The sequence below is a fragment of the Equus asinus genome, chromosome 10, assembly GCF_041296235.1.
Source record: "Equus asinus isolate D_3611 breed Donkey chromosome 10, EquAss-T2T_v2, whole genome shotgun sequence".
Taxonomy (NCBI): Eukaryota; Metazoa; Chordata; class Mammalia; order Perissodactyla; family Equidae; genus Equus; species Equus asinus.
The window spans coordinates 32,214,027-32,240,832 of NC_091799.1; the positions used below are offsets into that span (position 1 = coordinate 32,214,027).

The 26,806-nt window shown below is 37.7% G+C and overlaps 1 protein-coding gene across 1 annotated transcript in view; it reads right to left on the minus strand.

Moving 5' to 3' along the window:
- Positions 1–5,894: 5,894 nt before the first annotated feature.
- HSDL2 (hydroxysteroid dehydrogenase like 2) overlaps positions 5,895–26,806 on the minus strand; it is a 70,710-nt gene continuing 49,798 nt past the window's right edge. The window contains exons 10-11 of the mRNA XM_014834472.3: positions 23,922–24,050; positions 5,895–12,125 (exon numbers count right to left, since the gene is read on the minus strand). Coding sequence (XP_014689958.2) covers positions 12,013–12,125; positions 23,922–24,050 — 242 coding nt within the window. The 3' untranslated portion in view covers positions 5,895–12,012. The remainder of the gene's footprint in view (positions 12,126–23,921; positions 24,051–26,806) is intronic.

Below are 26,806 nucleotides of genomic sequence, written 5' to 3' on the forward strand. Positions count from 1 at the left end.
ACGCGCACCGGGCTCGCAGTCGTCGCTGCCCGGAGGAGGTGGGGGCCGACCCTCCGACTCCGCGCGCGCGCGCGCGCGCCCGCGGGCTGGGTCTCCGCACCCATACAGGTGTGGGACCCACGATCCCCGTGCGTTCCGAAGTAGGTAGCACCCCTTCCTGCCGCGCGCCCCGGGCCGCTGTCCCCGCTGCCGCTCGGAGCTCCGGACAGCACCTGAGTACAAGCAGCACACCTCCTTGCAAGAACCCGCTCCGTTCTTCAGGTGTGGGACACTTGCTTTAACGCACTGAGTATAGTCCCCTCTGCACCCAGGCGTGTGCAAGAACACCTCTGACCGACAGACGTACAGCCCCCGCATCACCGCTGATGCGGGGTCGGTGAGCCGAGGAGTCGAAAGAAAGATTTCTTGGACTCTCAAGATCTGGCAGTAGTGCTCTTTTATTTAGAGAATAGTATGGAATAGCATGGGGAGAGGACCCATGGGCAGTCAGAGCTGCTGCGTGGGGACAGGACCCACAGGCAGGAGGAGCCGCTGCTGCCCCCGCTACTGCTGCAAACATGGTTGGAGAGTAAGGCTAAATTTAAAGCATAGGTATGTGAGTTATCTCTTTACCAGACAAAGTTAAAATGGTACCAATGCCAGAGGGTCCGGCCATTGGGCGGTCCCACAACTTTTAGATAAGAATCAAACCGGATTGAGTAAATGGCAGAAGCCACTGCTTAAATATTATCCTCAGCCAAAGACAAAGGAGGATGGGGGGGGGGTCAGTTACATGAGGTTGCCAGATAGTAAACAACTTAAGTTCTTGCCTTCCCCATTAAGAGTTTCCAGAGATAAGGCCATCCCCCCTTCCTTCACAAATGCAAATCTCTCTCATCAAAGAGCAAGCAAATTCCAGTCCTCGGAGCCTGCTTCTCATCTGCAGTTTTAAAATTAACTAGCCTAAAATCCTCATCAACCGCTGCCAGGTGGAAGTTCCTAATCCACCTGCAGCACACGCACCCATGCCGTGGAGGGAGCGCAGCCATCTATTAACACCCAAAACCCTCTCCTGGCAGCGTGCAATAACACCACCTACACAGCTCGGCACAGCAGAGGTAAGGCTGGACATGCTCTGTGCTGCCAGGCGCCCTCCACCTTTGTTTTACCTAGCAGACACTTTCATAGCACTTACTATGTGCCAAGGGTTTACACTAAGTGCTTAGTGAATATTAATTTATTAATCCTAAATACTCTATGAAGTGAGTGTGATACCTGCCTCAACACGAGGTTGACATAAGGGAATCCATGGTGTAGAAGAGAAACCATATTGTAACTCTGAATGACCTCTAATTAACTAATCCAGCTGAATATGCACCCTCCAGATCTACCTAGGCTCTGTAGATTTTATGGCCCCTGCTTGTGTATGTACCTCCCAACTGCAATAATTCAAGCCGATAACTGTTCTTTTGAGTTTCTTAGGAATGTGATGACCCCCAGACAGAGCGTCTGTGCTGGTAGCCATCATCAGTAACAACTGAAAGATCTAGTGTGGTGACTCCCAATCTAACACCAGAGGGTCAATATTCCTAACCCCTCCCTCATAACCCACGTGCCTATATAAGGGCTTCAAGATTCTGTGGCCCCTTGAGATGATTCTTTAGGATGCTAGTCTACCATCTTCCAATTTGCTGGCTTACTGCTTAATAAATGCCCTTTCTCTGCCACCATCTTGCCTCTTGAAGATTGACTTTTGTCTTGCAGTGAGCAGACTGTGCCCTTGCGCAGTAATAGGTGTTAGCATTGCTGTTTTATGGATGAGGAACCTGAGGCACAGAGAAATTAAGAAATCTGCCAAAGATTACATAGTAGCTGGAGAAGCCCAGGTTCATCCCAGGCAGTCTGGCTCCAGATTCCATGGTCTTAACTCCCTTTCTACTTAATACACTAAGCATCTCCAAAATAATAACAATGGTAATAAATAACATTGAAAGCATATCTGATTAGCCATATGTGGTACTCTCATCTTGGCCTCACTCCAACTGCGATAGGGAAACCACAGACACTCCTTCCCTTGAGATAGGGGATGGGAGAGAAGAATATGACTGAGGCAGAGAAAGAGACTAATTTCTGAACAAAGGAGAAAGGATTCTTAACACCTTGCTCTATGAACACTCCTCCTGATCTAGGCTGAATAAAAAAGTCTGTGCAAAAAATCTGACAAAATAATGTGTGTAGAGTTAATTGCTACATATTTCAAATATGTAATCCTGTGGAGAAAGTGGAACCCTGTGCACTGCTGGCGGACATGTAAAATGGTGCAGCTGCTATGGAAAATACTGTGGAGGATCCTCAAAAAACTAAAAATAGAATTACCACGTGATCCAGAAATCCCAGCTCTGAGTATATATCCCAAAGAATTTCAGCAGGAACTTGAAGAGACATTTGCATATCGTGCTCACTGCAGCATTATTCACAATAGCCAAGAGTTGGAAACAGCCCAAATGTTCACGGATGGATGAATGGATAAACAAAATGTGGCATATACATACAATAGAATATTATTCAGCCTTAAAAAATAAATCCTGTCACACATGGATGAACAACATCCTGCTACAACATGGATGAACCTTGAGGACATTACGCTGAGTGAAGTAAACCAGTCACAAAAGGAAAATACTGTACGGTTCTATTTATATCAGGTACCTAGAGTTGTCAAAATCGTGGAAACAGAAAGTATGATGATGATTGCCAGGCACTGGAGGAGGGGAATATGGGGAGTTGTTCCATGAGTATAGAGTTTCAGTTTTGCAAGATGAAAAAGTCCTAGGGATCTATTACACAACAATGTGAATATAGTTACCACCACTGAACGGTACACTTAAAAATAGTTAAGAGGATAAATGTTATGTTTTTTACCACAATTAAATTTTTTTTAAATGCAATCCCATTTATGTAAAGGATATTTCCATCATGATGAATTTTTTAAATGATGCAGGCTTCCAGCTATGATGGGGTACCTTGTTGAACAAACTAACTCTTTCACTGACAACTATAAAAGCTAGATTTTTTTTTTTAAAGGACTATTTAAAGCTATTGTAGGCAGCCAAAGCTTGAGAGTCCAAGAGCCCAGGAAGAAGAGAAACACATTGAAGTGAATCCTACATTCGCAGCAACTTTTCCTTCTCAGGGCATTGTTGATTTGTGCCTAGGAGTATAGAAACCAAACAGACATCCTAGAGCTTGGGACAGTCTGATTGGGCTAGAGGTAGGAAATTTGGAAGTCAAGTCTATCGAGGCAGCTAGGACTTGGGAGGCTGAGATCCCAGAAAAAAGGCAATCACAGTAAAAGGAGTCAATTAGTCTACAAGCCCCTTCCCTGAAAGCACCTGCTGATTCCTAACCCGTACATGCAAGGGGCAAGAAGCCAGGAAACCAAGCGGAAATCAGCTGCTAAGAGGGAAAAACAATCTAAGCAGAAATCTTTGGCCATCTCATGATGCTGGGAAGAATTAAATAAGAAAGAGGGGCCCTGGTAGACACCTCAGACTTTCAGTTGAGATCTTTGAACTAGACCCTGAGAGTAATGCAAATCAGAAATAGCACTAATAATACCTAAAATAACCTTGAACTGTCTCAATCCCTGACTGAATCGAACTGATCTTCCCATGTTCAATCTGCCGGAAAGAAAAAAATAAATCTTCTTTGGTTGATGAGCCTTTATAATTTTTCATACACAATATCTGATATTCCATCAATAATTACCAATATGCCAAGAAAAAAGACTAACTGAACAAAAGCCAGGAGGAAAAAAAGACAACAGAAACAGAAGCACACATGATCCAGATATTGCAGTTGTTAGATACAACCTTTAAATAGCTATGATTAATATGTTCAAGAATACAAATAACAGAATGACGAATTTCACTAGAGAGTTAGAATCTTTGAAAAAGAATCAAATAGAGCCATCAGGGAAAGGCAAATCAGAACCACAATGAGATACCACTACATGCCCAGTAAGATGGCTATAATAAAAAAGACAGACAATAACAAGTGTCAGTAAGGATGTGGAGAACTGGAACCCTCATACACCGCTCGTGAGATTGTAAAATGGTGCAGGTGGTTTAGAAAACACTGGCATTTCTTCAAAAGGTTAAACATAATGTTACCATATGACCCAGCAATTCTCCTAGGTATATACCCAACAAAAATAAAAACATATATCCCCACAAAAACTTAGACATGAATATTCATAGAAGCATTATTCATAATAGACAAAAAGTGGAGACAACTCAAATGTCCATCAACTGAGGAATGCATAAACAAAATGTGGTTTATCCATATAATGGAATACTATTTAGCCACAAAAAGGAATAAAGTACTGACACGTGCTACAACATGATGTCCTTGAAAACATTATGCTACGTGAAGCAAGCTGGTCACAAAATACCAAGTATTGTTTGGTTCTATTTATATGAAATTTCCAGAACAGGCAAATCTAGGGGCAGAAAGTAAATTACTGGTTGCCTAGGGCTAACAGGCTTCAGGGGAAATGTGGGGTGACTGCTAAAAGGTAAAGGGTTTCTTTTGGGGATGATGAAAATGTTCTAAAATTGATAGTGATGATGGTTTGTTTCACAACTCTGTGAATATACTAAAACCCACTGAATTGTACACTTTAAATGGGTAAATTGTATAGTATGTGAATTATACCTCAATAAAGCTGTTACAAAAAGAAAGTATCAAAGAGAAATCCCAGAACCAAAAACTGCAATAACTAAACTTAAGAATCCAATAGATAAGTTTACCAGTATATTGGACACAGCACATGTGACAATTAGTAAACTGATATAAAACAGCCTTCCATAATTATTCAGATAATTGCCACTTGATACTGGTTCCTATCCTCTGATCAGCTCCTGTTCTCAAACTGGGGAGAATTATAAAGTTCTTATCTTCTAGAAGGGTAGGAAGTGGCTAGGAAGTTACTGCCTTGTAATCATTTGGAACTTTCTCAGATATGGTCAATTGTCTATACTTTTAAGTTTCACTAACGTTACTTTTGTGCTTTTTGTGACCAAACAATGTTTTTCATTAACCTTATAACAACGGAACCCTCAACTTATCATATTATGGCAAAGTTTTAATGTGTTATATTTTGCATTTCTAAAGTTCTATTAGGTTCTTTTTAAACTCTGCTATGTTTTTCAACAAATGGTGCCAGAACAATTGGATATTGCTAGTCAGAAAAGTTAAATTTCATCCATACCTTGCGCCATGTACAAAAATTAACTTGATATGGATAAGAGGCCTACATGCAAAAGTTAAAACTGTAAAAGTTCCAGAAGTTCTCAGTTAGACAAAGATATCTTAATTATGACACCAAAAGCATGATCCATAAAAGAAAAAAATTGATAAATTGAGCCTCATCAATATCAAAATTTTTTGTTGTTTTTAAGTCACTGGTAAGAGAATGGAAAGACAAGCCATTGACAGGGAGAGATTATTTGTAAATATCTGAAAATGTCTTGTATCTTGATATATAAAGAGCTCCCAAAATTCAATAATAAGAAAACAGTCAATGGAATGAAATGTAGGCAAAAGACATGAGCACACACTTCACCAAGAAGATTTACACATGTCAAATAAGCACATGAAAAGATGTTCAACACCACTGGGGATATGAAAATTAAAATACAATGAGATACCACTACACATGCATTAGAATGGCTAAACTTTAAAAGACTGAACATATCAAGTATTGATGAGAATGTGAAAAAATGAAGTCCTATACATTGCTAGTGAAATGTGAAATGGTACAAGCACTTTGGAAAAAAGTTTGGCAATTTCTCAAAATATACATCCACTATATGATCCAGCGATTCCATACCCAAGAGAATACAAAGACTTGTAAATGAAATTTCACAGCAGATTTATTTGTAATAGTCAAAAGCTGGAACCAACCCAAATGTCTATCAACAGGTAAATAGATAAACAAATTGTGGTTTATCCATATAATGAAAACTACTCAGGAATAATAAAAAGGAATCAACTATTGATATACCTAACAACAAGAATAAATCTCAAAATAATTATGCAATTGAAAGAAGCGAAACAACAACAAAAAAGTACATACTGTATGATTCTATTTATATAAATTCTTGGAAAATGCAAACAAATCTATAGTGATAGAAAGCAGATCAGTAGCTGCTGGAAATGGTGTGGAGGATGAGCATAAAAGACTAGAAAGGGGCAGGAGGAAACTTTTGGATATGTTCATATGTTTGGATAATTGATGATGGACATTTTCACAGTGCAAATAGTAAATATATGGGTAAATTTAAAAGACCTTTTTCTCATTTTTTTAATCTTTCAAAAGATAACTCTGTTTAACAAAAATATTAAACAATATATGGTAGAATTTATAACATATTTGGAAATAAAATGTATGACCAAAATAGTACAATGAATGGGAAAAGGAAATGGGAATATTTTGTGAGATCCCTGCATTACATGGAAGGCAGAATGAAATGGAAGAAGTCTGGAAAAGAGGAACAAAAAGATATACAGAACAGATGGGAAAAAACAGGATGGTAATTAATAACCTTCAAAACCAGAAAGCAGAAGATCAAGATGGGTTCACTGGTGAATTCTAACAAACACTTAAGGAAGAAATTATACCAATTCTCTATAGTCCCCTTTGGAAGATAGAAACAGAGGCAGTATTCCTAACTCATTCTATGAAGCAGCATTATCCTCTTACCAAAACCAGACAAAGACATTACAACAAAACTACAAACCAGTTTCTCTCATGAACATAGATAGGAAAATCCTCAACAAAATATTAGCAAATTGAATCCAACAATGTATAAAAAGAATTATATACCACAACTGTCTTAGCCTATTTGGGCTCCTATAAAAAAATACCAGAGACTAGTTAGCTTATAAACAACAGAAATTTATTTCGTACAGTTCTGGAGGCTGGGAAATCCAAGACCAAGACACAGGCAGATTCAGTGACTGGTAAGGGCCCAATTTCTGATTCATACATGGCACCTTCTTGCTATATCCTTACATGGTGGAAGGGACCAGCTAGCTCTCTGGGGTCTCTTTTATAAGAGCACTAATTCCAGTCATGATGGCTCCACTGATGACCTAATCACATCCCAAAGGGTCCACCTCCTAATACCTCCTAATACCATATGAAATTTGGGAGGACATGATTCAGACCATAAACACAACCAAGTAGGATTTATCCCTGGTATGCAAGGCTGGTTCAACATTCAACACACCAATTAATGTAATCTACCACATCAACAGGCTAAAGAAGAAAAATCACATGATCGTATCAATAGATGTAGGAAAAGCATTTGACAAAATCCAACGCCCACTCATGATAAAATCTGTCAGTAAACGAGGAAGAAGGAAAACTTCCTAAACTTGATAAAGAATATCCACAAAAACCCCACAACTAACATCATACTTAAAGATGAGAAACTGGAAGCTTTCCTATTACGAACATAAACAAGGCAAGGATGTCCCCTTTTCACTACTGCTTTTCAATATCAAACTGGAAGTCCTAGCTAATGCAATAACACAAGAAAAGGAAATAAAAGTTATACAGATTGGAAAGGAAGAAATAAAACTGTCTGTGTTTGCAGATGACATAACTGTCTATGTACAAAATCTGAAAGAATTGATTAAAAAAAACCCTGGAACTAATATATGATTATAGCAAGTTTGTAGGATGCAAGGTTAATATACAAAAGTCAATTGCTTTCCTACATACCAGCAATGAACAAGTGAAATTTCAAATTTAAAACATATTACCAGTTACATTAACACCCAAAAATATGAAGTACTTAGGAACACATCTAACATAGTATGTACAAGATCTATACGAGGAAACCTACCAGACTCTGATGAAAGATATTAAAGAACTTAATAAATGAAGATATTTCATGTTCATGGATAGTAAGACTCCATATTGTCAAGACATCAGTTTGTCCCAAACTAATATATAGATTCAGTGCAATGCCAATCAAAATCCCAGCAAGTTATTTTGTGGATACAACAAAATCATTCTAAAGTTTGTATGGAGAGGCAAAAGACCCAGAACAGCCAACTCGATATTGAAGAAGAACAAAGTTGGAGGACTAACACTACCTGACTTCAAGACTTACTATAAAGCTACAGTAACCAAGTAGTGTGGTGTTGGTGAAAGAATAAACAAACAGATCAATGGAACAGAATAGAGTCCAGAAATAGACCCACATACATATAATTAACTGATTTTTAACAAAGGAGCAAAGATAAGTCTTTTCACAAATGTGGATATCCACATGCAAAAGAACAGAATCTAAACAAAGACATTGTACCTTTCACAAAAATTAACTCAAAACGGATCACACAGATCTAAATGTAACGCAAAACTACAAAACTCCTATAAAATACCATAGGAGAAACCTAGATGACCTCGGGTATGGCAGTAACTTTTTAGATATAACACCAAAGGTACAATCCATGAAAGAAGCGATTAATAAGCTGACCTTCATTAAAATGAAAAACTTCTGCTCTGTGAAAGATGATGTCAAGAGAATGAGAAAATAAGTCACAGACTGGAAGAAAATATTTGCAAAAGACAACTGATAAAGGACTATTACCCAAAATATACAAAGAACTCTTAAAATGCAACAATAAGAAAACCACGTGATTTAAAAATAGTCCAAAGACCTGAACAGACACCTCACCATAGAAAATAAAGAGGCAAGTAAGCGTATGAAAAGCTGTTCTACTTCCTATGTCATTAGAGAATTGCAGATTAAAACAACAAGGTACCACTACACACCTCTTAGAATGGCCCAAATCCACAACACTGACAATACCAAATGCTGGTGAGGATGGAGAGCAATGAGAACACTCATTCATTGCTGGTGGGAATGCAAAATGGTACAGCCACTTTGGAAGACAGTTAGTGGTTTCTTACAAAACTAAATTTACCCTCACTAAACAATCCATGTATTTTCCTTTGCACAATTTGCCACCCTTAGAAATTCAAAGTCCTTTTCCTTTGTCTTGTTACTTCTCTAAAAACTTATTGTTCTTTTGTTAAGATGTTACATAAGCTCAAGTTCTAACCGTCCCTTTGAGTTACTCATGTATGAATGCTCCCATGTATATGTGCAAATGAACGTTAATGAATTTCTTTGTTCTTCTCTTGTTAATCTATCTTTTGTTAGTCTAATTTACAGGGCCCCAGTTGAGAACTTAGGTAGAGAAAAAGGACTTTTTTCTTCTGCTTAAGAGGATTATTTAAGAAGTACTATAAGAGGATTTGTTGAAATATAGGATTACTAGCAACAAACCATCTTAAAAATAATGTCTAAATAATTTCACTCAATCACTAAAAAACCCACTGGCATGATTTCCCTCTAAACCATTCTATTTCAGAAACAGGGCTCAACTGGCTACTGGACAACACACAAAACGGCCATTCAGAACCTATGGCAGGATCTACAATTTCAACGCAGTTAATGTGGAAGATCCAAGAAAAGGGAACACATGAATTCATTAAGGCAGCTGGGGAATGTGGCAAGACGGAAGGTTTCAGGAATGTAGGTAAGGTCTCCTTTATTTCTGATAGAATAATGCAGATTGCTCAGTACTTCTTGGTGATAATGAGCACAGAGGGGCTGCAGATGACCTCATCCAATTCACTCAATTACTAGGTGAAAGAGTTTCTTCCAATATCCTAAAACCTTTTAGTTAGCAAGTTCATGTTTAGTGACCAGAACCCAGGATTCCTGCCTCACAATATTTACTTTTTATTTTCCCAAAGCTTTGAGACCATTTGCAGAATGCAGAGAAAGGAGAGAAGTCTTTAGAAAACTTCAGTAGAAAAGAAGCCTGCTGGCAACATCTGACCAGGATCTCCCAACTAGAAATGACTGGGAGATGCCAAAGGAGTTGTAAGGCTACCACCCCAAAGTCAATCCATTTGGGCTTCCCAGAGGGGGAGGTGAGGGCTTCAGGTTCTATTCAAGGCAAATGTACTGGGAGGTTTTTGTTGGATAGGCCTGGTTAATTTTGACCTTGGGCAAGTTCTTTCCCATCTCTGATCCTGTTTCCTTATTTCTAAGATACACATTAAATACCCCTAAAATGATTTCACAAAATGTCAGAATCAGCTAAAGTCACTTAATAGCACAATAATATAAGAGGGTGGAAGATAAGTAAAAATTACACTGAGGAAGTATCTTTAACTGATTAAAATGAAAGGTAAGGGCTGGTTTTTTTTTTAAGTTGAGCTTTTTAAAAAAAGAAAAACAAATCATTGTATTAGTTTGCTCCGGCTGCCATAACAAAATACCACAGACTGGTGGCTAAATCAACAGAAATTTCTTACAGTTCTGGAGACTAGAAATCTAAGATCAAGGCGTCAGTAGATTTGGTTTCTTCTCAGGCCTTTCCCCTTGACTTGCAGATGACTATCTTCTTGCTGTGTCCTTACATGATCTTTCCTCTGTGGTACATTCCAAGTCTCTCTTTTGTGTTCCAATTTCTTCCTCTTATATGGACACCAGTCACATTCGATTAGGGCCCCCCAAAAGGCTCATTTTAACTTAATCAGCACTTTAAAGGCTTTATCTCCAAATATATTCACATTTTGAAATATTGGGGGTTAGGACTTCAAGATATGAATTTTGGGGGCATACAATTAAGCCTGTAACCATCATCTGTTCTAATGTTCTCATTTCAAAACACTGTTACCGAGTGCATACTTCTGGGGAGAAATTATTTTGTTACCATGCAAAATTGGGGTTCTCTGCCCAATGCACATAAATAAGCCAATTAATTATGACATCAGCCTTTGTGGGAGAAATCAGCTTTTTATTCTGTGAGATTGATGTGCAGGGAGCCAGGGGACACGTGCCCTCAGATCTGTCTCCCCAATTCAAGATTTGGGATGAAATTTAAGAGGTTAGGGAGGATAAGCTGGCACACATAAACGCTGGTGGAACAGGTTTTGATAAGCGGGCTTCAAGCATTTATGGTAAGGTTTTAAACATTTATGACAGGGTTCTAAACATTCATGATGAGGTTCTAAACATTTATGATGGGGTTTTAAACATTTTTGATGAGGCGGGTAAGGAATTTTAACACGGGATCTTCCTGAATGAGGGACCCCTCGCTTCTGATAAGAGTCCAACTTTCAAGATCTGGTCGTGTCCTGGTCCTTGGGTTCCGTGGGAAGGAGGATCTTTGGTTCCAAGGTTGTTTCTGGTCACCACTTCTTTTGCACATGCCCTGGCTATGTGACTTGGCAGATTTTCTGAAAGTCGATTCCTAATCACTCTCTTGATAAGAGATGGGGTCAGCTTAACTGGTCCTGGAGGGCTTGGGGTTACAATTTTATTTTAGGGCATTTTTACATACTTTAAAATAGGATACATACTACAATTAGTTGAATTACATTAATATTTTCCTATAGATAACTTACACCTAGAAAGCTAGTTAACAAAATGAAAAACTGTTTCATTAGTCTTTAAAAATGGTATTTAAGTAGTTTATTATGTGATTCCTGGGAAAATGCATTGTAAAAGATCTTTAAAAGAAGTATATAAAAATTTAAAATATCATTAAGATTTTCATTAGTATACAGTCCAAAACTAAAAATTTTTAAAACTGACTAGTCTGGGAGAAGAAGCTTTGAAAAGAACTTATTTTACTGCTTGACCCTAATTGGTTGCTCATAATACTTGTCCTGTAAGAAGATGGTGAATGATTTATAGGGCTGAGAGGCAAGACTCACAAAATAGAAAGAACAGTATGTATTAGAATTCCACTTAGCGAAGCTTATAGCTAGCTGTTTTAATTACAATTTCAAGTCTTATAGATACAGAAATTCTATTTTTTCCAGCACAAACAGGCGTATCCTTACAATACAAGAGGGAGGAAAACAAACGTTAGATTTTAACTACTGAGCCCTTTTCCTTTTTGAGCTTAGAGGATGAAATTTTTTTTTCTTTTCCTTCACAGCTTGGCGTTCATCTGACTCATTAGCTTCTCCAATTTGATTGCTAGGGCCATGTTTCCTTTAATCTTCAATTTTCCTGACATGAATGCCATTGTTGGTTTTAGTTTCCCTAAATTGAGAAAATGAGAGACGGGAAAGCATCCATTAGTGCCCTTAGGGATATACTGCTTCAAGAACATGCATTATAAAAAGAATCTCCTTGAGTTCTAAAACATCTGAAGCACAGAAATTTCTATTACAGCATTTTTTTTATCAGTATCTTGGGAATCCCAATTCCTAGACTTAGATGTTAACAATATCTTATAATAGGAGAGAGAATGTAAAAACAACAATCAGCAAAGATTATAGCAAAAGGCTGGAGATGTAACATTTATATACTAGTTACAGTACACTGAAGGACATATGACCCTCAAATGAATTGTGGTAAACAAATACCATCTACTTTAGTTAATTTTCCAACCTATTATAGTTTATTAACCTTTTTTTTTTGAAGATTTTATTTTTTTCCTTTTTCTCCCCAAAGCCCCCCGGTACATAGTTGTATATTCTTCGTTGTGGGTCCTTCTAGTTGTGGCATGTGGGACGCTGCCTCAGCGTGGTTTGATGAGCAGTGCCATGTCTGCGCCCAGGATTCGAACCAAAGAAACACTGGGCCGCCTGCAGCGGAGTGCGCGAACTTAACCACTCGGCCACGGGGCCAGCCCCTATAGTTCATTAAACTTTTAACATTTCAAGTTTAGATTGAAAAAATCAAATGGTGTAAACGCATATAATATTCTTAAGAAACAATCATTAAAAGTATAGTGTATGGACACAAAAGTATGTGCTACCCTTATTTTAACCACTGAAATGCCAGGATTTAAAATGTGAGCATTAAAACAGAATTGTCACTAATAACAACATACAATAAATAGAAGCTCCAAAGAGGGAGGAAACTTTATATGCTACTCTCATTCCAACGCTATATAGGGTCTGGCATACAGTGGAATTAATGAGGAAATAGGCTCAGAGAGGATTTTTGACTTTCCCAAGGTCACACAGCTTGTACATGACAGTGCTACAATTCAAAGCCAGGTGTGTCTGATTCTCATTTATAGTTTTCTGAGCTATATTATGCCAATTTATATATAGGTCTTATCTCTAGAAGGCACTATATGTGTCTGGTGCATTAGTAAACCTTTACTGGGCCACATACACAGGCTCTTTGTAGAAAAAAAAATGTGTGGGTTAATGTATTGTGTATATATATTGAGATACTGAACACCTTTAAATTATTCTATACAGGACTTGTAGTAAAGCATTGTAGACTGGTTATGGATAGAAAGGATCAAGTCCAATTCTTTCATTTTAATGAATAAACTGAGCTGTGCAATATTCCAAGGCAATGTGATGTTAAAATACCTAAATTTACAAATAATAGATTAAGGGATAATTTTTATTTACATGGAAGATCTTTATTCTTTGGAGAAACATAACAGCCCCTCCAAAAACTTACAAACACTGATATTTGAGTGCCCTTCAGCCAAAAAACTGGCTCCCTGCTCTGTCACTCTACAGTGAAACCCACTAGGCTACAAGCCCCACTCACCTATATACACTGCTTCCAATCAGCTTTATAAGAGCCTTGCCAAAAAGATGAATGGACATTAAATGGACACCAAAAAAAACCCCCAAAACAAAAACAGATAAAAGCAATTTGGAGGAAACAGAGAATGCAGGCACAGAAGAAAACAGAAACAAAGTAAATGAAAAACAAATTAAAAATTCCATAATTCATGTCCTCATTGATTAGAGAAGACATAACAACAATGTATCAAGAACAGGATGCTGGAGGGGCCGGCCGGTCGCTGAGCAGTTAAGTTCACGCACTCCACTTCGTCGGCCCAGGGTTTCGCCGGTTCAGATCCTGGGCGTGGACATGGCACCGCTCATCAGGCCATGCTGAGATGGCATCCCACATAGCACAGCACAAGGCACTCAGAACTAGAATATACACCTATGTACTGGTGGGCTTTGGGAAGAAAAAAATAAAAATAAATTAAAAAAATATTAATAATAATTTAAAAAAAAGAAGATTGGCAACAGTTGTTAGCTCAGGTGCCAATCTTAAAAAAAAAAAAAGAACAGGATGCTGGAGGAAAAAGGGCGAAGAGGAGAAACACAGGAAAGAGGGAGAAAAAGGAGGGGGATAAACAAGAGGAGGGGAAGGAGAGGACTGAGACAAAGGGAGAAAAGCAGTAGAATAAGGAATGCAATGGGGTAGAGTGACGAGGAAGAAGGGGGAAGTAAGAGAAGAAGAAGGAAGCAATGAGAAGACAAGAGTGAGCTCTTGGAAATTAACAATTTGATATAAATTATACTATAATAATATATTTATTATATTTATATTTATATATTATTATATAAATATAATAATATATAAAGTATATAAAAATATAAAATACAATAGAAAGGAGACACTTGCAGATCTGGTCACAGCAGTCTGTCTATTACAACAGTCTCCTTCCCACTGTTGCAAAAGTCTCTTTCCAGCCACCCTTCTCCCCCAGTAATCTTATTAAATAAAGTCTCTCCTTACTATGTGAAAGAAAAGTAACAGAAAGGAAAGAATAAGGTGAATCAATCTCCTAAAAAGTAAGATGATTAAATCAGAGATCTAATGTTTTCTGCAGAAAGTGAGAACTGAGAGAGCTATCAAAGAAATAATATAAGATACATTCCCCCCAGGAGCCCATCAAGGACTGAGGAAAATGAAAGAAAAAAGACCATAGCACCTTGTGTCATTGTGAAATTTCAGAACACCGCAGAGAAAGAGATGGGTTTGATTCCAAAGCTTTCAGAAAGGGGAAGGGTGCATACAAAAGATTAAGCATAAGAATAGTATCAAATTCTCAATGGTAATCTTAGAAGATGGAGCAATGCCTTCAAAATTCTGAGAGAAAATGAAATTCAACCCAGAAATCTCTACCAGCCAAACAATCAATGTGTTGAGAGAATACAAGTAGTTTTAGATACTCACAAAAATAACCTCTTATACATCCTTTCTCATGAAGCTACTGGAGAACATGTGCCACCAAAATAAGGATGTAAACCAAGAATGAAGACATGGGATACAGGAAATAGCAGAATCGATGCAGGAAAGAGTTAAAGAAATTTCTTGGATCACAGCTGTGTAGCAGGCTTAAAGAGCTACCTGTTTAGATTGTAACAAGAAGACAAAGGGCTCCAGGAAAAAAAGTAGACTGACAGGTAATCTAACACATTTGGCAGTAGAAAATTGTATCAAGAGGCCGTGGGAAGAGTACAGGAAGATTTTGCTTAGTTTCCTTATACCTAGTCTAATGGAGGAAAAAAATAGAGCAATTATTTATGTCCAGGAAAAATAAAAGTTCTGAGAAGAAACATAATAATAGTATACTATTTGACTCAGCGGCAAACTACACCAGAATCATAATTATTTAAACACAGAGTATTGATTGAAGCAAAGATGGTGAAATAACTACACGGGGAGGATGGGAAAGGAGGAGCAGAATCAAGGTTCTACAAGAGAACTTAAATCTCACCTATCAGTCTTTAGATTAGTGATTCCAAAGAGAACAGTATAACATTGAGACATGTAATAACATTGAAAAGTGTGGTTTTAAATATTGAAAGAAATACCAAAAAGACCTGAAGGAGATTATCTCTGGGGGAGCAGACAAAGGAAAGGCTTTAAAATGAACAATTCAGTAGCATTTAAGTACAGTTACAATGTTGTGCAAACACTACCTTTATCTAGTACCAAAACATTTCATCAGCCTGAAAGGAACCCCTGTATCCATTATGCATAGCAGTTGCCCCTCCCTTTAGGCCCTGACAACCACCTGTGAGCTTTCTGTCTCTACAGATTTTAACTCTTCTATTTTTTCATAAAAATAGATTTATACAGTATGCGATTTTTTGTGTCTGGCTTCTTTCACTTAGCATGTTTTTAAGGTTCATTCACATTGTACTATGAATCAGGACTTCATTTCTTTTTATTACTGAATAATATTTTATTTTATATATATATATACATACACACACATACATACACACTATAATTTGTTTATCCATTCATCTGTTGATGGACATTTGGGTAGTTTCTACCTTTTGGCTATTGTGAAGAGTGCTGCTATGAACATGCATTTACTAGTATTTGTTTGAGTATCCGTTTTCAATTCTTTATTTTTTAATTTTTTTCATTTTTTGAGGAAGATTAGCCCTGAGCTAACATCTACTGCCAATCCTTCTCTTTTTCTTTTGCTAAGGAAGACTGGCCCTGAGCTAACATCCGTGCCCATCTTCATCTACTTTATATGTGGGACGCCTGCCACAGCACAGCTTGCCAAGTGGTGCCATGACCACACCTGGGATCTGAACCAGCGAACCCTGCGCCACCAAAGCAGAACATGTGAACTTAACCACTGTGCCACTGGGCCGGCCCCTGTTTTCAATTCTTTTGAGGATATATCTAGGAGTGGAAATGCTGGGTCATATGGTAATTCTACATTTAACTTTACCCACCTATGTATAGGTTTGATTAAACCCATACATCTATGGTCAACTGATCTTAAACAAGATTGCCAAGACCATTCAATGGGGAAAGAACAGTCTATTCAACAAATGGTGCTGAGACAACTGGATATCCACATGCAAACTAATGAAGGTGGACCCTACCTCACAGCATATACAAATATTAACTCAAAATTGGTCAGAGGCCTAAATTTAAGAGCTTAAACTAAAAACCCTTAGAAGAAAACATAGGAGTAAATCTTCAAAACTTGAGTTTGGCAAAAGATTCTTAGATATGACACCAAATGCTCAGGCAACAAAACAAAAAGCAGATAAATTGGACTTCATCAAAATTAAAAACTTTTGTGTTTCAAAATATATCATCAAAAAAGTGAAAAGACAACCTCCCCAAAAATGGGAGAACATATTTGCAAATAATATACCTGATAAGGGATATCTTCTTTATATCTAGAATATATAAAGAATTCCTAAAACTCAATTTAAAAAAAAAGACAAATAATTCAATTAAAATGGGCAAAGGACCCGAACAGACATTTCTTCAAGGAAGCTATACATATGACCAATAAGCACATGAGAAAATGCTCAACATCATTAGTCATTAGGGAAATGCAAATCAAAACCACAATAAGATATCACTTCACATCCACTAGGATTGCTATAAAAAAAAAAGTGTTGGTGAGGGCAAGGATACAGGGAAATAGACACCCTCATATATTGCTAGCAGGAATATAAATGGTGCAGCTGCTGTGGCAAACAGTTTGGCAGTTCTTCAAAGAGTTAAACAGAGAAATACCGTACGACCTAGCAATATAAGAGAAATGAAAACATATGTCCACATAGATACTTGGACACAAATGTTTAGAACAGCATTATTTGTAACAGCCAAACAGTGGAAACAACCCAAATGTCTGTCAACAGGTAAACAAATAAACTAAATATGGCATATCCAGATGACAGAATATTACTCAGTCATAGAAAGAAAAGAAGTACTGATCCATGCTCCAACTTGGATGAACCTTGAAAACATGATGCTAAGTGAAAAGAGCCACACACAAAAGGTCATATATATTGTATGATTCCACTTACATGAACTATCCAGAATAGGCATATCCAGAGAGAGAGAGAAAGCATATTAGTGGTTGCCGGGGGTGGGGGAGGCTGGAATGGGAGTGTTACTTAAATGGTACGGGGTGTTCATTTGGGGGTGAAAAAGTTTTGAAACTAAAGAGAAGTGGTGGTTGCATAGCCTTGGGAATGCACTAAATTAAATGCCACTGAACTATATACTTTAAAACGGTTAATTGTATGCTATGTGAATTTCACCTTCATTTTTTTAAAAAAGGGAATGAAGTACCAACAACATGTACTGATACATGCTACATCAAGAACGAAACTTGAAAATACGCTAAAATAGGAAACATGCGGAAAGAAACCAGTCACAAAAACATCACATATATGATTCTATTCATATGAAAGCCCAGAATAGGGAAATCTACAGAGACAGAAAGTAGGTTAGTGGTTGCTTAGGGCTTGGGGCAGGTGGATGGGGGATATGGAGTTAACAGCTAACGGGTATGGGGTTTCTATTTTTTTTATTGCGGTAACATTGGTTTATAACATCATATAAACTTCAAGTGTAACTATATTTTGATTTCTACATACATTACATCATGTTCACCACCCAAAGACTAATTACAGTCCATCACGGCACATGTGCCTAATCACCCCTTCCGCCCTCTACTCTCCCCCCTTCCCCTCTGGTAACCACCAATCCCATCTCTGCCTTTATGTGTTTGTTTGTCATTGGTTATCTTCAACTTATGAGTGAGATCATAAAGTATTTGACTTTCTCCCTCTGACTTATTTCACTTAGCATAATACCCTCAAGGTCCCTCCATGGTGTCACAAATGGCCGTATATCATTGTTTCTTATGGCTGAGTAGTAGTCCATCGTGTATATACACCACATCTTCTTTATCCATTCTTCCCTTGATGGGCACCTAGGTTGCTTCCAAGTCTTAGCTATTGTGAAAAATGCTGCAATGAACATAGGGGTGCATGTATCTTTATGCATTTGTGTTTTCATGTTCTTTGGATAAATATCCAGCAATAGGGGCTGGCCTGGTGGCACAGCGGTTAAGTGTGCACGTTCCGCTTCGGCGGCCTGGGGTTTGGATCCTGGGTGTGGACATGGCATTGCTTGGCAAGCCATGCTGTGGCAGGCGTCCCACATATAAAGTAGAGGAAGATGGGCATGGATGTTAGCTCAGGGCCAGCCTTCCTCAGCAAAAAGAGGAGGATTGGCAGTAGATGTTAGCTCAGGGCTGATCTTTCTCAAAAACAAAAAAATATATCCAGCAACAGAAGAGATGAATCATATGGTATTTCTATTTTTAATTTTTTGAGAAATGTCCATACTGTTTTCCATAGTGGCTGCACCAGTTTACACTCCCACCAGCAGTGTACCAGAGTTCCCTTCTCTCCATATCCTCTCCAACACTTCTTTCCTGTCTTGTTAATTATAGCCATTCTGACAGGCGAGGTGGTATCTCATGGTAGTTTTGATTTTCATTTCCTTGATAGTTAATGAGGTTGAGCATCTTTTCATATGCCTGTTGGCCATCTGTATATCTTCTTTGGAGAAATGTCTGTTCAGATCTTTTGCCCATTTTTTAATTGGGTTGTTAGTTTTTTTGTTGTTGAGATGTGTAAGTTCTTTGTATATTTTAGGTATTAGCCCCTTATCAGATACAGGGTTTGCAAATGTCTTCTCCCAATAGTTAGGCTGTCTTTTCACTGTGTTGATGGTTTCCTTTACTGTGCAGAAGCTTTTTAGTTTGATGTAGTCCCATTTGTTTATTTTTTTCTATTGTTTCCCTTTCCCTGTCAGACATGGTACTTGAAAATGTGCTGCTAAGACCAATGTCGAACAGTGTACTGCCTATATTTTCTTCTAGAAGTTTCATGGTTTCAGGTCTTACATTCAAGTCTTTAATCCATTTTGAGTTAATATTTGTGTATGGTGTAAGATAATGGTCTACTTTCATTCTTTTGCATGTGGCTGTCCAGTTTTACCAACACCATTTATTGAAGAGACTTTCCTTCCTCCATTGTATGTTCTTGGCTCCTTTGTCAAAAACTAGCTGTCCACAGATGTGCGGGTTGGGGTTTCTTTTTGAGGTGATGAAAAAGTTTTAAAAACAACTGTGGTGACGATTGCAAATATTGTGCATATGCTAAAAACTACTGAACTGTACACTTTAAATGGGTGAATTGTATGGTATGTGAATTACATCTCAATAAAGTTGTTTAAAAAATAAAAGCTACTGTCATATAACAATAAATTGAATCAGTAATTAAAAATTTTGCCACAGAAAATCCCAGGCCCAAATGGCTTCACTGGTTAATTCACAGGATAGAAAATAAATACACAAAAATCAATTGTACTTATCTATACTAGCAACAAACAATTCAAAAATAAAATCAAGACAATAATTCCATTCACAATAGCATAAAGAAGAATGAAATACTGAGGGAATAAAGCATGAACTATAAAAGAAAGAAATTATAGATTAGACTTTATGAAAACTGAAAACTTTCATAATTCAAAGGATAGCATTAAGAAAACGAAAATATAAGCCACAGACTGAGAGAAAATATTTGCAAATCACATGCTTCTAGAATTTATAAAGAATATTTACAACTTAATAATAAAAAGACAAGTCCATTTAAAGATGAGCAAAAGATTTGAATACACAGTTCATCAAATATAAATAGCTATTAAGCACATGGAAAGATGCTCAACATCATTAATCATTAAGGAAATGCAAACTAAAGCCACAATGAAATACCACCGTGTACCCACTAGAATGGCTGTAATAACAAAGACACTGCCATCTGTGACAACATGGATGAACCTGGAGGGCATTATGCTGCTTGAAATAAGCCAGACACGGAAAGACAAATACTGTATGATTACACTTACACGTGGGATCTAAAAAAGTCTAATTCACAAAAGCAAAGAGTAGAATGGTGGTTGCCAGGGGCTGGGGGGTAGGCGAAATGGGGAGATATTAGTCAAAAGATACAAACTTTCAGTTATAAGATGAATAAGTTCTGGGGAACCTAATGAACAGCATGGTAAGTCCAGTTAACCATACTGTACTGTATATTTGAAATTTGCTGAGAGTAGATCTTAAGTGTTCTCACCACACACACAGAAAAGGTAACTAACTATGTGAGGTGATGGATGTGTTCATTAGCTTGATTGTAGTAATTTCACAATGCATATGTCTATCAATCATCATGTTATATACCTTAAATATATACAGTTTTTGTCAGTTATACCTCAATAAAGCTGTTAAAAAAAAAAGAGACAATAAGTGTTGGTGAGGATTTGGAGAAACTGGAACCTTCATCCATTGCTCATGAGTATGTAAAATTGGTACTTTGAGCCACTTGAGCAGTTTGGTAGTTTCTTAAAAAGTTATATATCAACTTAAAAAGTTATATATCAACTTACCAAATGACCCAGCAGATTCTTGGGAATCTACCCAAGAGAAATGAAAATATACATCCATACAATACATGTGTGAGAATATTCTTAGCAACATTATTCATAATGCTTGAGACAATCCAATCAAAAACTTGAAACAATCCAAATGTCCACCAGCTGATGAGTTATGGATAAATAACATGTGGTATATCCATCACAATGGAATACTATTCAGCAGTGAAAAGGAACCAAACTATTGATACTGCTACAACATGGATGGATGAATCTCAAAAGCCTTTGCTAAGTGAAAGAAGCCAGATACAAAAGACTATATACTGTTTGATTTCATTGACATGAAATGTCTGGAAACAGTAAATCTGCAAAGACAGAAAGCAAATTAGTGTTTGGCTGGCTAGGGGCAAGAATGGGGACCAACTGCAAGGAAACATGAGAGAATTTTTTAGGGTGATGGAAATGTTCTCAAACTGGATTCTAAGAGATGGCTGTATAACTCTATGAAATTTACTAAAAACCATGTACACTTATAATGGGTGCATTTTATGGTATGTAAATTATACTTCAATAATACTGTTTAAAAAAATAACTTTTTAAAAACAGCTATTAAACACAATATCCTATATATAATCCCTCCTCGCAATCAGGTCATCTTGTACAATTTAGTTTCTTTCTACCGTAACACTTTGCCATACAGTGGCCTCTAGTGGCCAAAAGGAGAGATTTTGATTAATTGATCACTAGTTGCTTTGAGTTTTTATATTTACAATGTATCCTCTATATTAACTAAGTCACAGAAATGGCTATGGTTCCTCAAAAGAGAACGTTTAGCATATAAAGTGTAAAATGTGCCCAGTCAAAGGAAAGCAGATGGGATAAAGAGTAAGAACAAAAGGACATTAAGAGGCAGAAGCGAACTCACTTGCTCTCAATGTAAACTGTTGCTATAACATGAACCTTAAGGATACTTGAAAACACATTACTCATTTAGCTGACGGACCTCCCCCATTCAACCCAGGACCACACTCAAGAAAGACATAAATGGAAGGGCCATCATCACAGGTTTATGCTACATAAATAAAATGTAAGTTAAAGAAGTCACTTGATTCTTTCACCTTTGGAGGGCACCATAGCATAATGACTACAAGAGCATGAGCTTAGAAGTTAGTTTAGAGTCATATCCTAAACTTGCTATGTGACCTTGGGTTTATTATCTGATTCATCAATGCCTCAGGCTTTTTTTTTTTTTTTTTTTTTTAAGATTTTATTTTTCCTTTTTCTCTCCAAAGCCCCCTGGGACATAATTGTGTATTTTTAGTTGTGAGTCCTTCTAATTGTGGCCTGTGGGATGCCACCTCAGCATGGTGCCATGTCCACGCCCAGGATCCAAACCTGCGAAACCCTGGGCCACGAAGCAGAGCACAAGAACTTAACCACTCGGCCACGGGGCCGGCCCCCATTTTTTTCAAATGGAAAAAATATTTTATCTCAAAGCATTGGTGGGAGTATTGCTTAACTCATAGTAAACAGAGAATACACATTAACTATAATTATTGTAATTTCAGTTTAGAAATTGACAATAAATTTTTATTTTAATGATTTTAAGTTCAAAATATTATATATTTATAAGATTCAAATTTACCAAACATTTCTGGAGCATATAGTATGTCTAAAGCACCTTGTTTAAGCTTTATGGAAAAACAGTTGTTGAAACTCTAAACAAACTACTGAAAATGATTAAAGAGATAACTATGCATTAACATTGAGAGATGTTATAATGTACTAAGTAAAAAAGATTACCAAAAAGTAGCAATGCTATAATCCTGTTTTTATAAGTACATGTGTATATTTATATACATTCACAGAAATATATATATGACTCTAAACCAAAATCAACTGATAGCCATCTCTTAGTAGCGCAATAAAGAATAATTTTACTTATTTTTTCTTCAGTGTATTTTCTAATTTTTGTACCATGAATATTTAATACTACTATTAAAAAAGAGGAAAAGTTGAAGAGACCTTGATCATTAGTAACATCATGCATAGATTGACTCAGATGGCATATAGGCCATTAACATCCTGGATTAGAATTGGAAAGCCAGACCTACAGGGCACAGAATACACTGTGATCTTCAATTTATGAAGTTATAACATTTATAACTCACTAAACGAAAGAATCTTTACATTAGAATGTTATAATGCTTTAAAGTGCTGCTTCTAATAAATACATGTGTTAACTCACTTACCATTTGGAGTAGTGTTCTAAGAGTAGAAAATTTTAAAAATTACCCTTAACGTTTTTCTGGCACAGTTAGAGGTAAATGGGCAGAACAGAAAATTATGCAAAACCTTCTCCTAGTTAGAGATTCCACAGAAAGCACGGTCACTGGCCCATGGGAGATCCGTTTCCTACGACAATAGTGGCAAGACTGAAGCACGACTCTACTCTCAATAAACGACCTGCAGCTGAGTTCAGCACCTCCGGTGAGCCAGGTGTTACTGGAAATGATATCTTAGTCCAACTGGTAGAAATGAAGCCCGCCTAGGAGTCCTGCTGAACAGAGAGTCCTTTTCTCTGTTCCCAATATTATCTTATTAGCTTCTCAGTCATGCAAAAAGGAAATTCTGACATCACTCCTCACTTGTTGGTTAAAGTAGAAAGGGCAGTAGACGTGACAGTGGGAACCACCTTCCCAAGGCTACGTGCTCTTCAATATGCACAGCTGCAGACATTCTACTGCTACAAACACTCAAGAGGCTTGATGATTTGGAAAGGAATAAATGTTAGAACTAAGTTTTCCTTAAACAGTAAGTAAATTAATAAAACTGAAAACTCACCAGAAAACATTTTTACAAAATCCTCAGTAGACATGCTCATCACCACGTCTGCCCGATCAGAGGGCTCTCCATATCCAACATTCCCACCCTGGCTTTTCAGATCAAGAAACCAAGTTCCACCATCTTCACCTACACAAAAGATAAGATATAGAAATAAATGCCAAAGAAGCCTGGTTCTTAAACTTCATAACTGCTCTAATTAGAACAATCTTACATAAGTCTGTTTCCTAAGTTAAAATCCTCAGGCATCTATCAAATTCAGTACTTATAGACGGTCCCCGATTTACAATTTTTCGACTTTACAATGGTGCAAAGTGATACGCATTCAAACTGTGCTTTGAATTCTGATCTTTTCTTGGGCTAGCGATATGCGATGCGATCCTCTCTGGTGATGCTGGGCTGTGGCAGTGAGCCCAGCTCCCAGTCAGCCACGTGATCATGAAGGTAAACAACTGATACACTTACAACCATTCTGTACCCATCCAGCCATTCTGTTTTTCACTTTCAGTACACTATTCAATAAATTGCATGAGATATTCAACACTTTATTATAAAATAAGCTTTTTCATGTTAGATGATTTTGCCCAACTGTAGGCTAATGTAAGTGTTCTGAGCACATTTAAGGTAAGCTAGTTTCAGCTATGGTGTTTGGTAGGTTAGGTTTATTAAATACATTTTCGACTTATGATATTCTCAACTTACAATGGGTTTATCAGTATGTAACCCCATCATAAGTCGAGGAAGATGTGTGTTATGTGCCAGGCACTAGGCTAGGCTCTGAAGACTCTGCAATAACATGGTTCTTACAAACGAGGAAGTGGAAGGTAATGTGCAGTCAGACAAGCCCAGCTGAAGCTGAAATTTAAAAGTTAAGTACGAATTAGCTAGATGAGGAACTGAAAAAAGTACAGTAAGACTAGAAGGTAGGAAGAGAGTGGATAGTGGCATTAGATGAGCTCGTGAAGCAGCCCAGATGTGGAGCATAGTGAGCCACGTAAAGGATTCACTGACTTCACCCTAAGGAATGTGCCATGAAGGAGAATGACATAAGGTTTGTATTTTAAATACATTGCCCCAACAGTGTAGAGAACATATTGGAGGGGAATAAACAGGATGCAGAAGACGAGGTAGGATGGTGGTGGGGTAGTTCAGGAGCTTGAGGATATGTGCCTGGAGCAGGATGGTAGCAGTGAGAATGGACGACAGAAGGCATATCTGAGAGATCATTTCACAGCAGAACCACAAGATGAGACAACTGATTGAATATGTTGAGAAAAAGGTAGGGAAGGTCTGTAAGAATGATTTGCTAGTTTTGGGCTTGGGAAACTGGGTAAATATTGGTGTATTTTTTACTGAGAGAGGACTACTGAAGGAGAGCAGATTTAATAGGTAGTGCCAAAGGCAGGTATTGGGAATGGTGAGTTGTTTGGGACATTTTCAGACTGAGGCATCTTTGTGGCAGGGAACTGAAAATGTCAATGAAGTCTGACTAGGATAGAAATAGAGATACATTGGTAATCAGTTCCTGTAGTCATTGAAGCCGTGTGAGTGGCTGAGGTGCCCTGGAGAAGGTGTGTAAAATATTAAGAGTGCTAAGACAGTGACCTGAAGAACAGCAACATTTAGGGAAGGATAGAGGAGAAGCACCTAGCACAAGAAACTGACAAGGCTACAGCTAGAGAAGGAAGCAAGAAGAGCTACTGTCAAGGAAGCCAAGGAAAGAGAGCATTTCCAGAAGGAAAGAGTGGTCAACAGCATCAAATGCTATGCAGTGGTGATAAGGTAAGAATGACAAATGCCCACTGGTGTTATAGAAGTCACTGAGGAGGTGAGAGCAAATTCACTGGAGTGGAGAAAAATGATATCAGAGCAGAGCAAACTGTAGATGAAAATAAGTTTGGCTCTAACAGGGAGAAGAAAGACGGAAGTGCAGATGGGGGGTTGTTGTTGTTGTGTTCTGTTTTAAAGATAGACTAGACTTTGAGAATGTTAAAGTACCACTGGGAAGGAGGCTGCAGAATGAACAGGTGGAAGAAAGGGCATCATAAATAGTACAAAGTCCCAGAGGAGGCCAGAGGAAATGGGATCTAGAACGCTGCTGCTCAAAGTGTGATCCATGGTTGCAGTACTGTCATCACCTGTCAGAAATGCAGACTTCAGATCTACTGAATCAGAGTCTGCATTTCAGCACGATCCCAGGTGACCAATATGGACATTAATAATTGAGATGCACAGTTCTAGAGTTGGCTCCATTCATCTGGGAGGAGAGGAAGAGAGGATGACGCTTACAATGGTTGATTTGATATGAGACGGCAGGAAGCTGAAGTAATTTGTCTGTCAGCTTCTATTATCTCTTTGAAAGAGGAGGTGGGATTATCTGCTGAAACTGGCCAGGAAGTGGTGAAGGGAGAGATGGGAGATTTGAGAAACACTGAAAAACTTTAAACTAGTTGCCGTAGGGAATGAGGCAGTCAGTAAGCTGACCACAGAAATATAGAATTCAGAGGTGCTGCTTAAAACCCAGTTGAAGAAGCACAAAGGGTCCAGGAAGTTTAGGATACAGGCAAGAGAGTGACTGAAGCAATGGACCATGGGTTCTAACGATAGAAAAGGAAATAAAAACAGGAACGTGCAGAAGGATTCAGATAAAACAGAGGAGACAAAGAAGAAAAGAGCTGATAATGGCAAAGTCTGCATACAATGGGACTGAGGTAGTAGTTCTTAAAACTATCATTAACGTGTTAATACTATATTGAGAAGAAAAATATTAACAGAGGGTTTAAAAAGCTGACTACATTCAGACTGAGTTAAATAATCTCAAAGATAAAAATGGCAAAGTGCTCGTGGTTGATGATAAATTACTCTATTACCCTGTCAAGATCCAT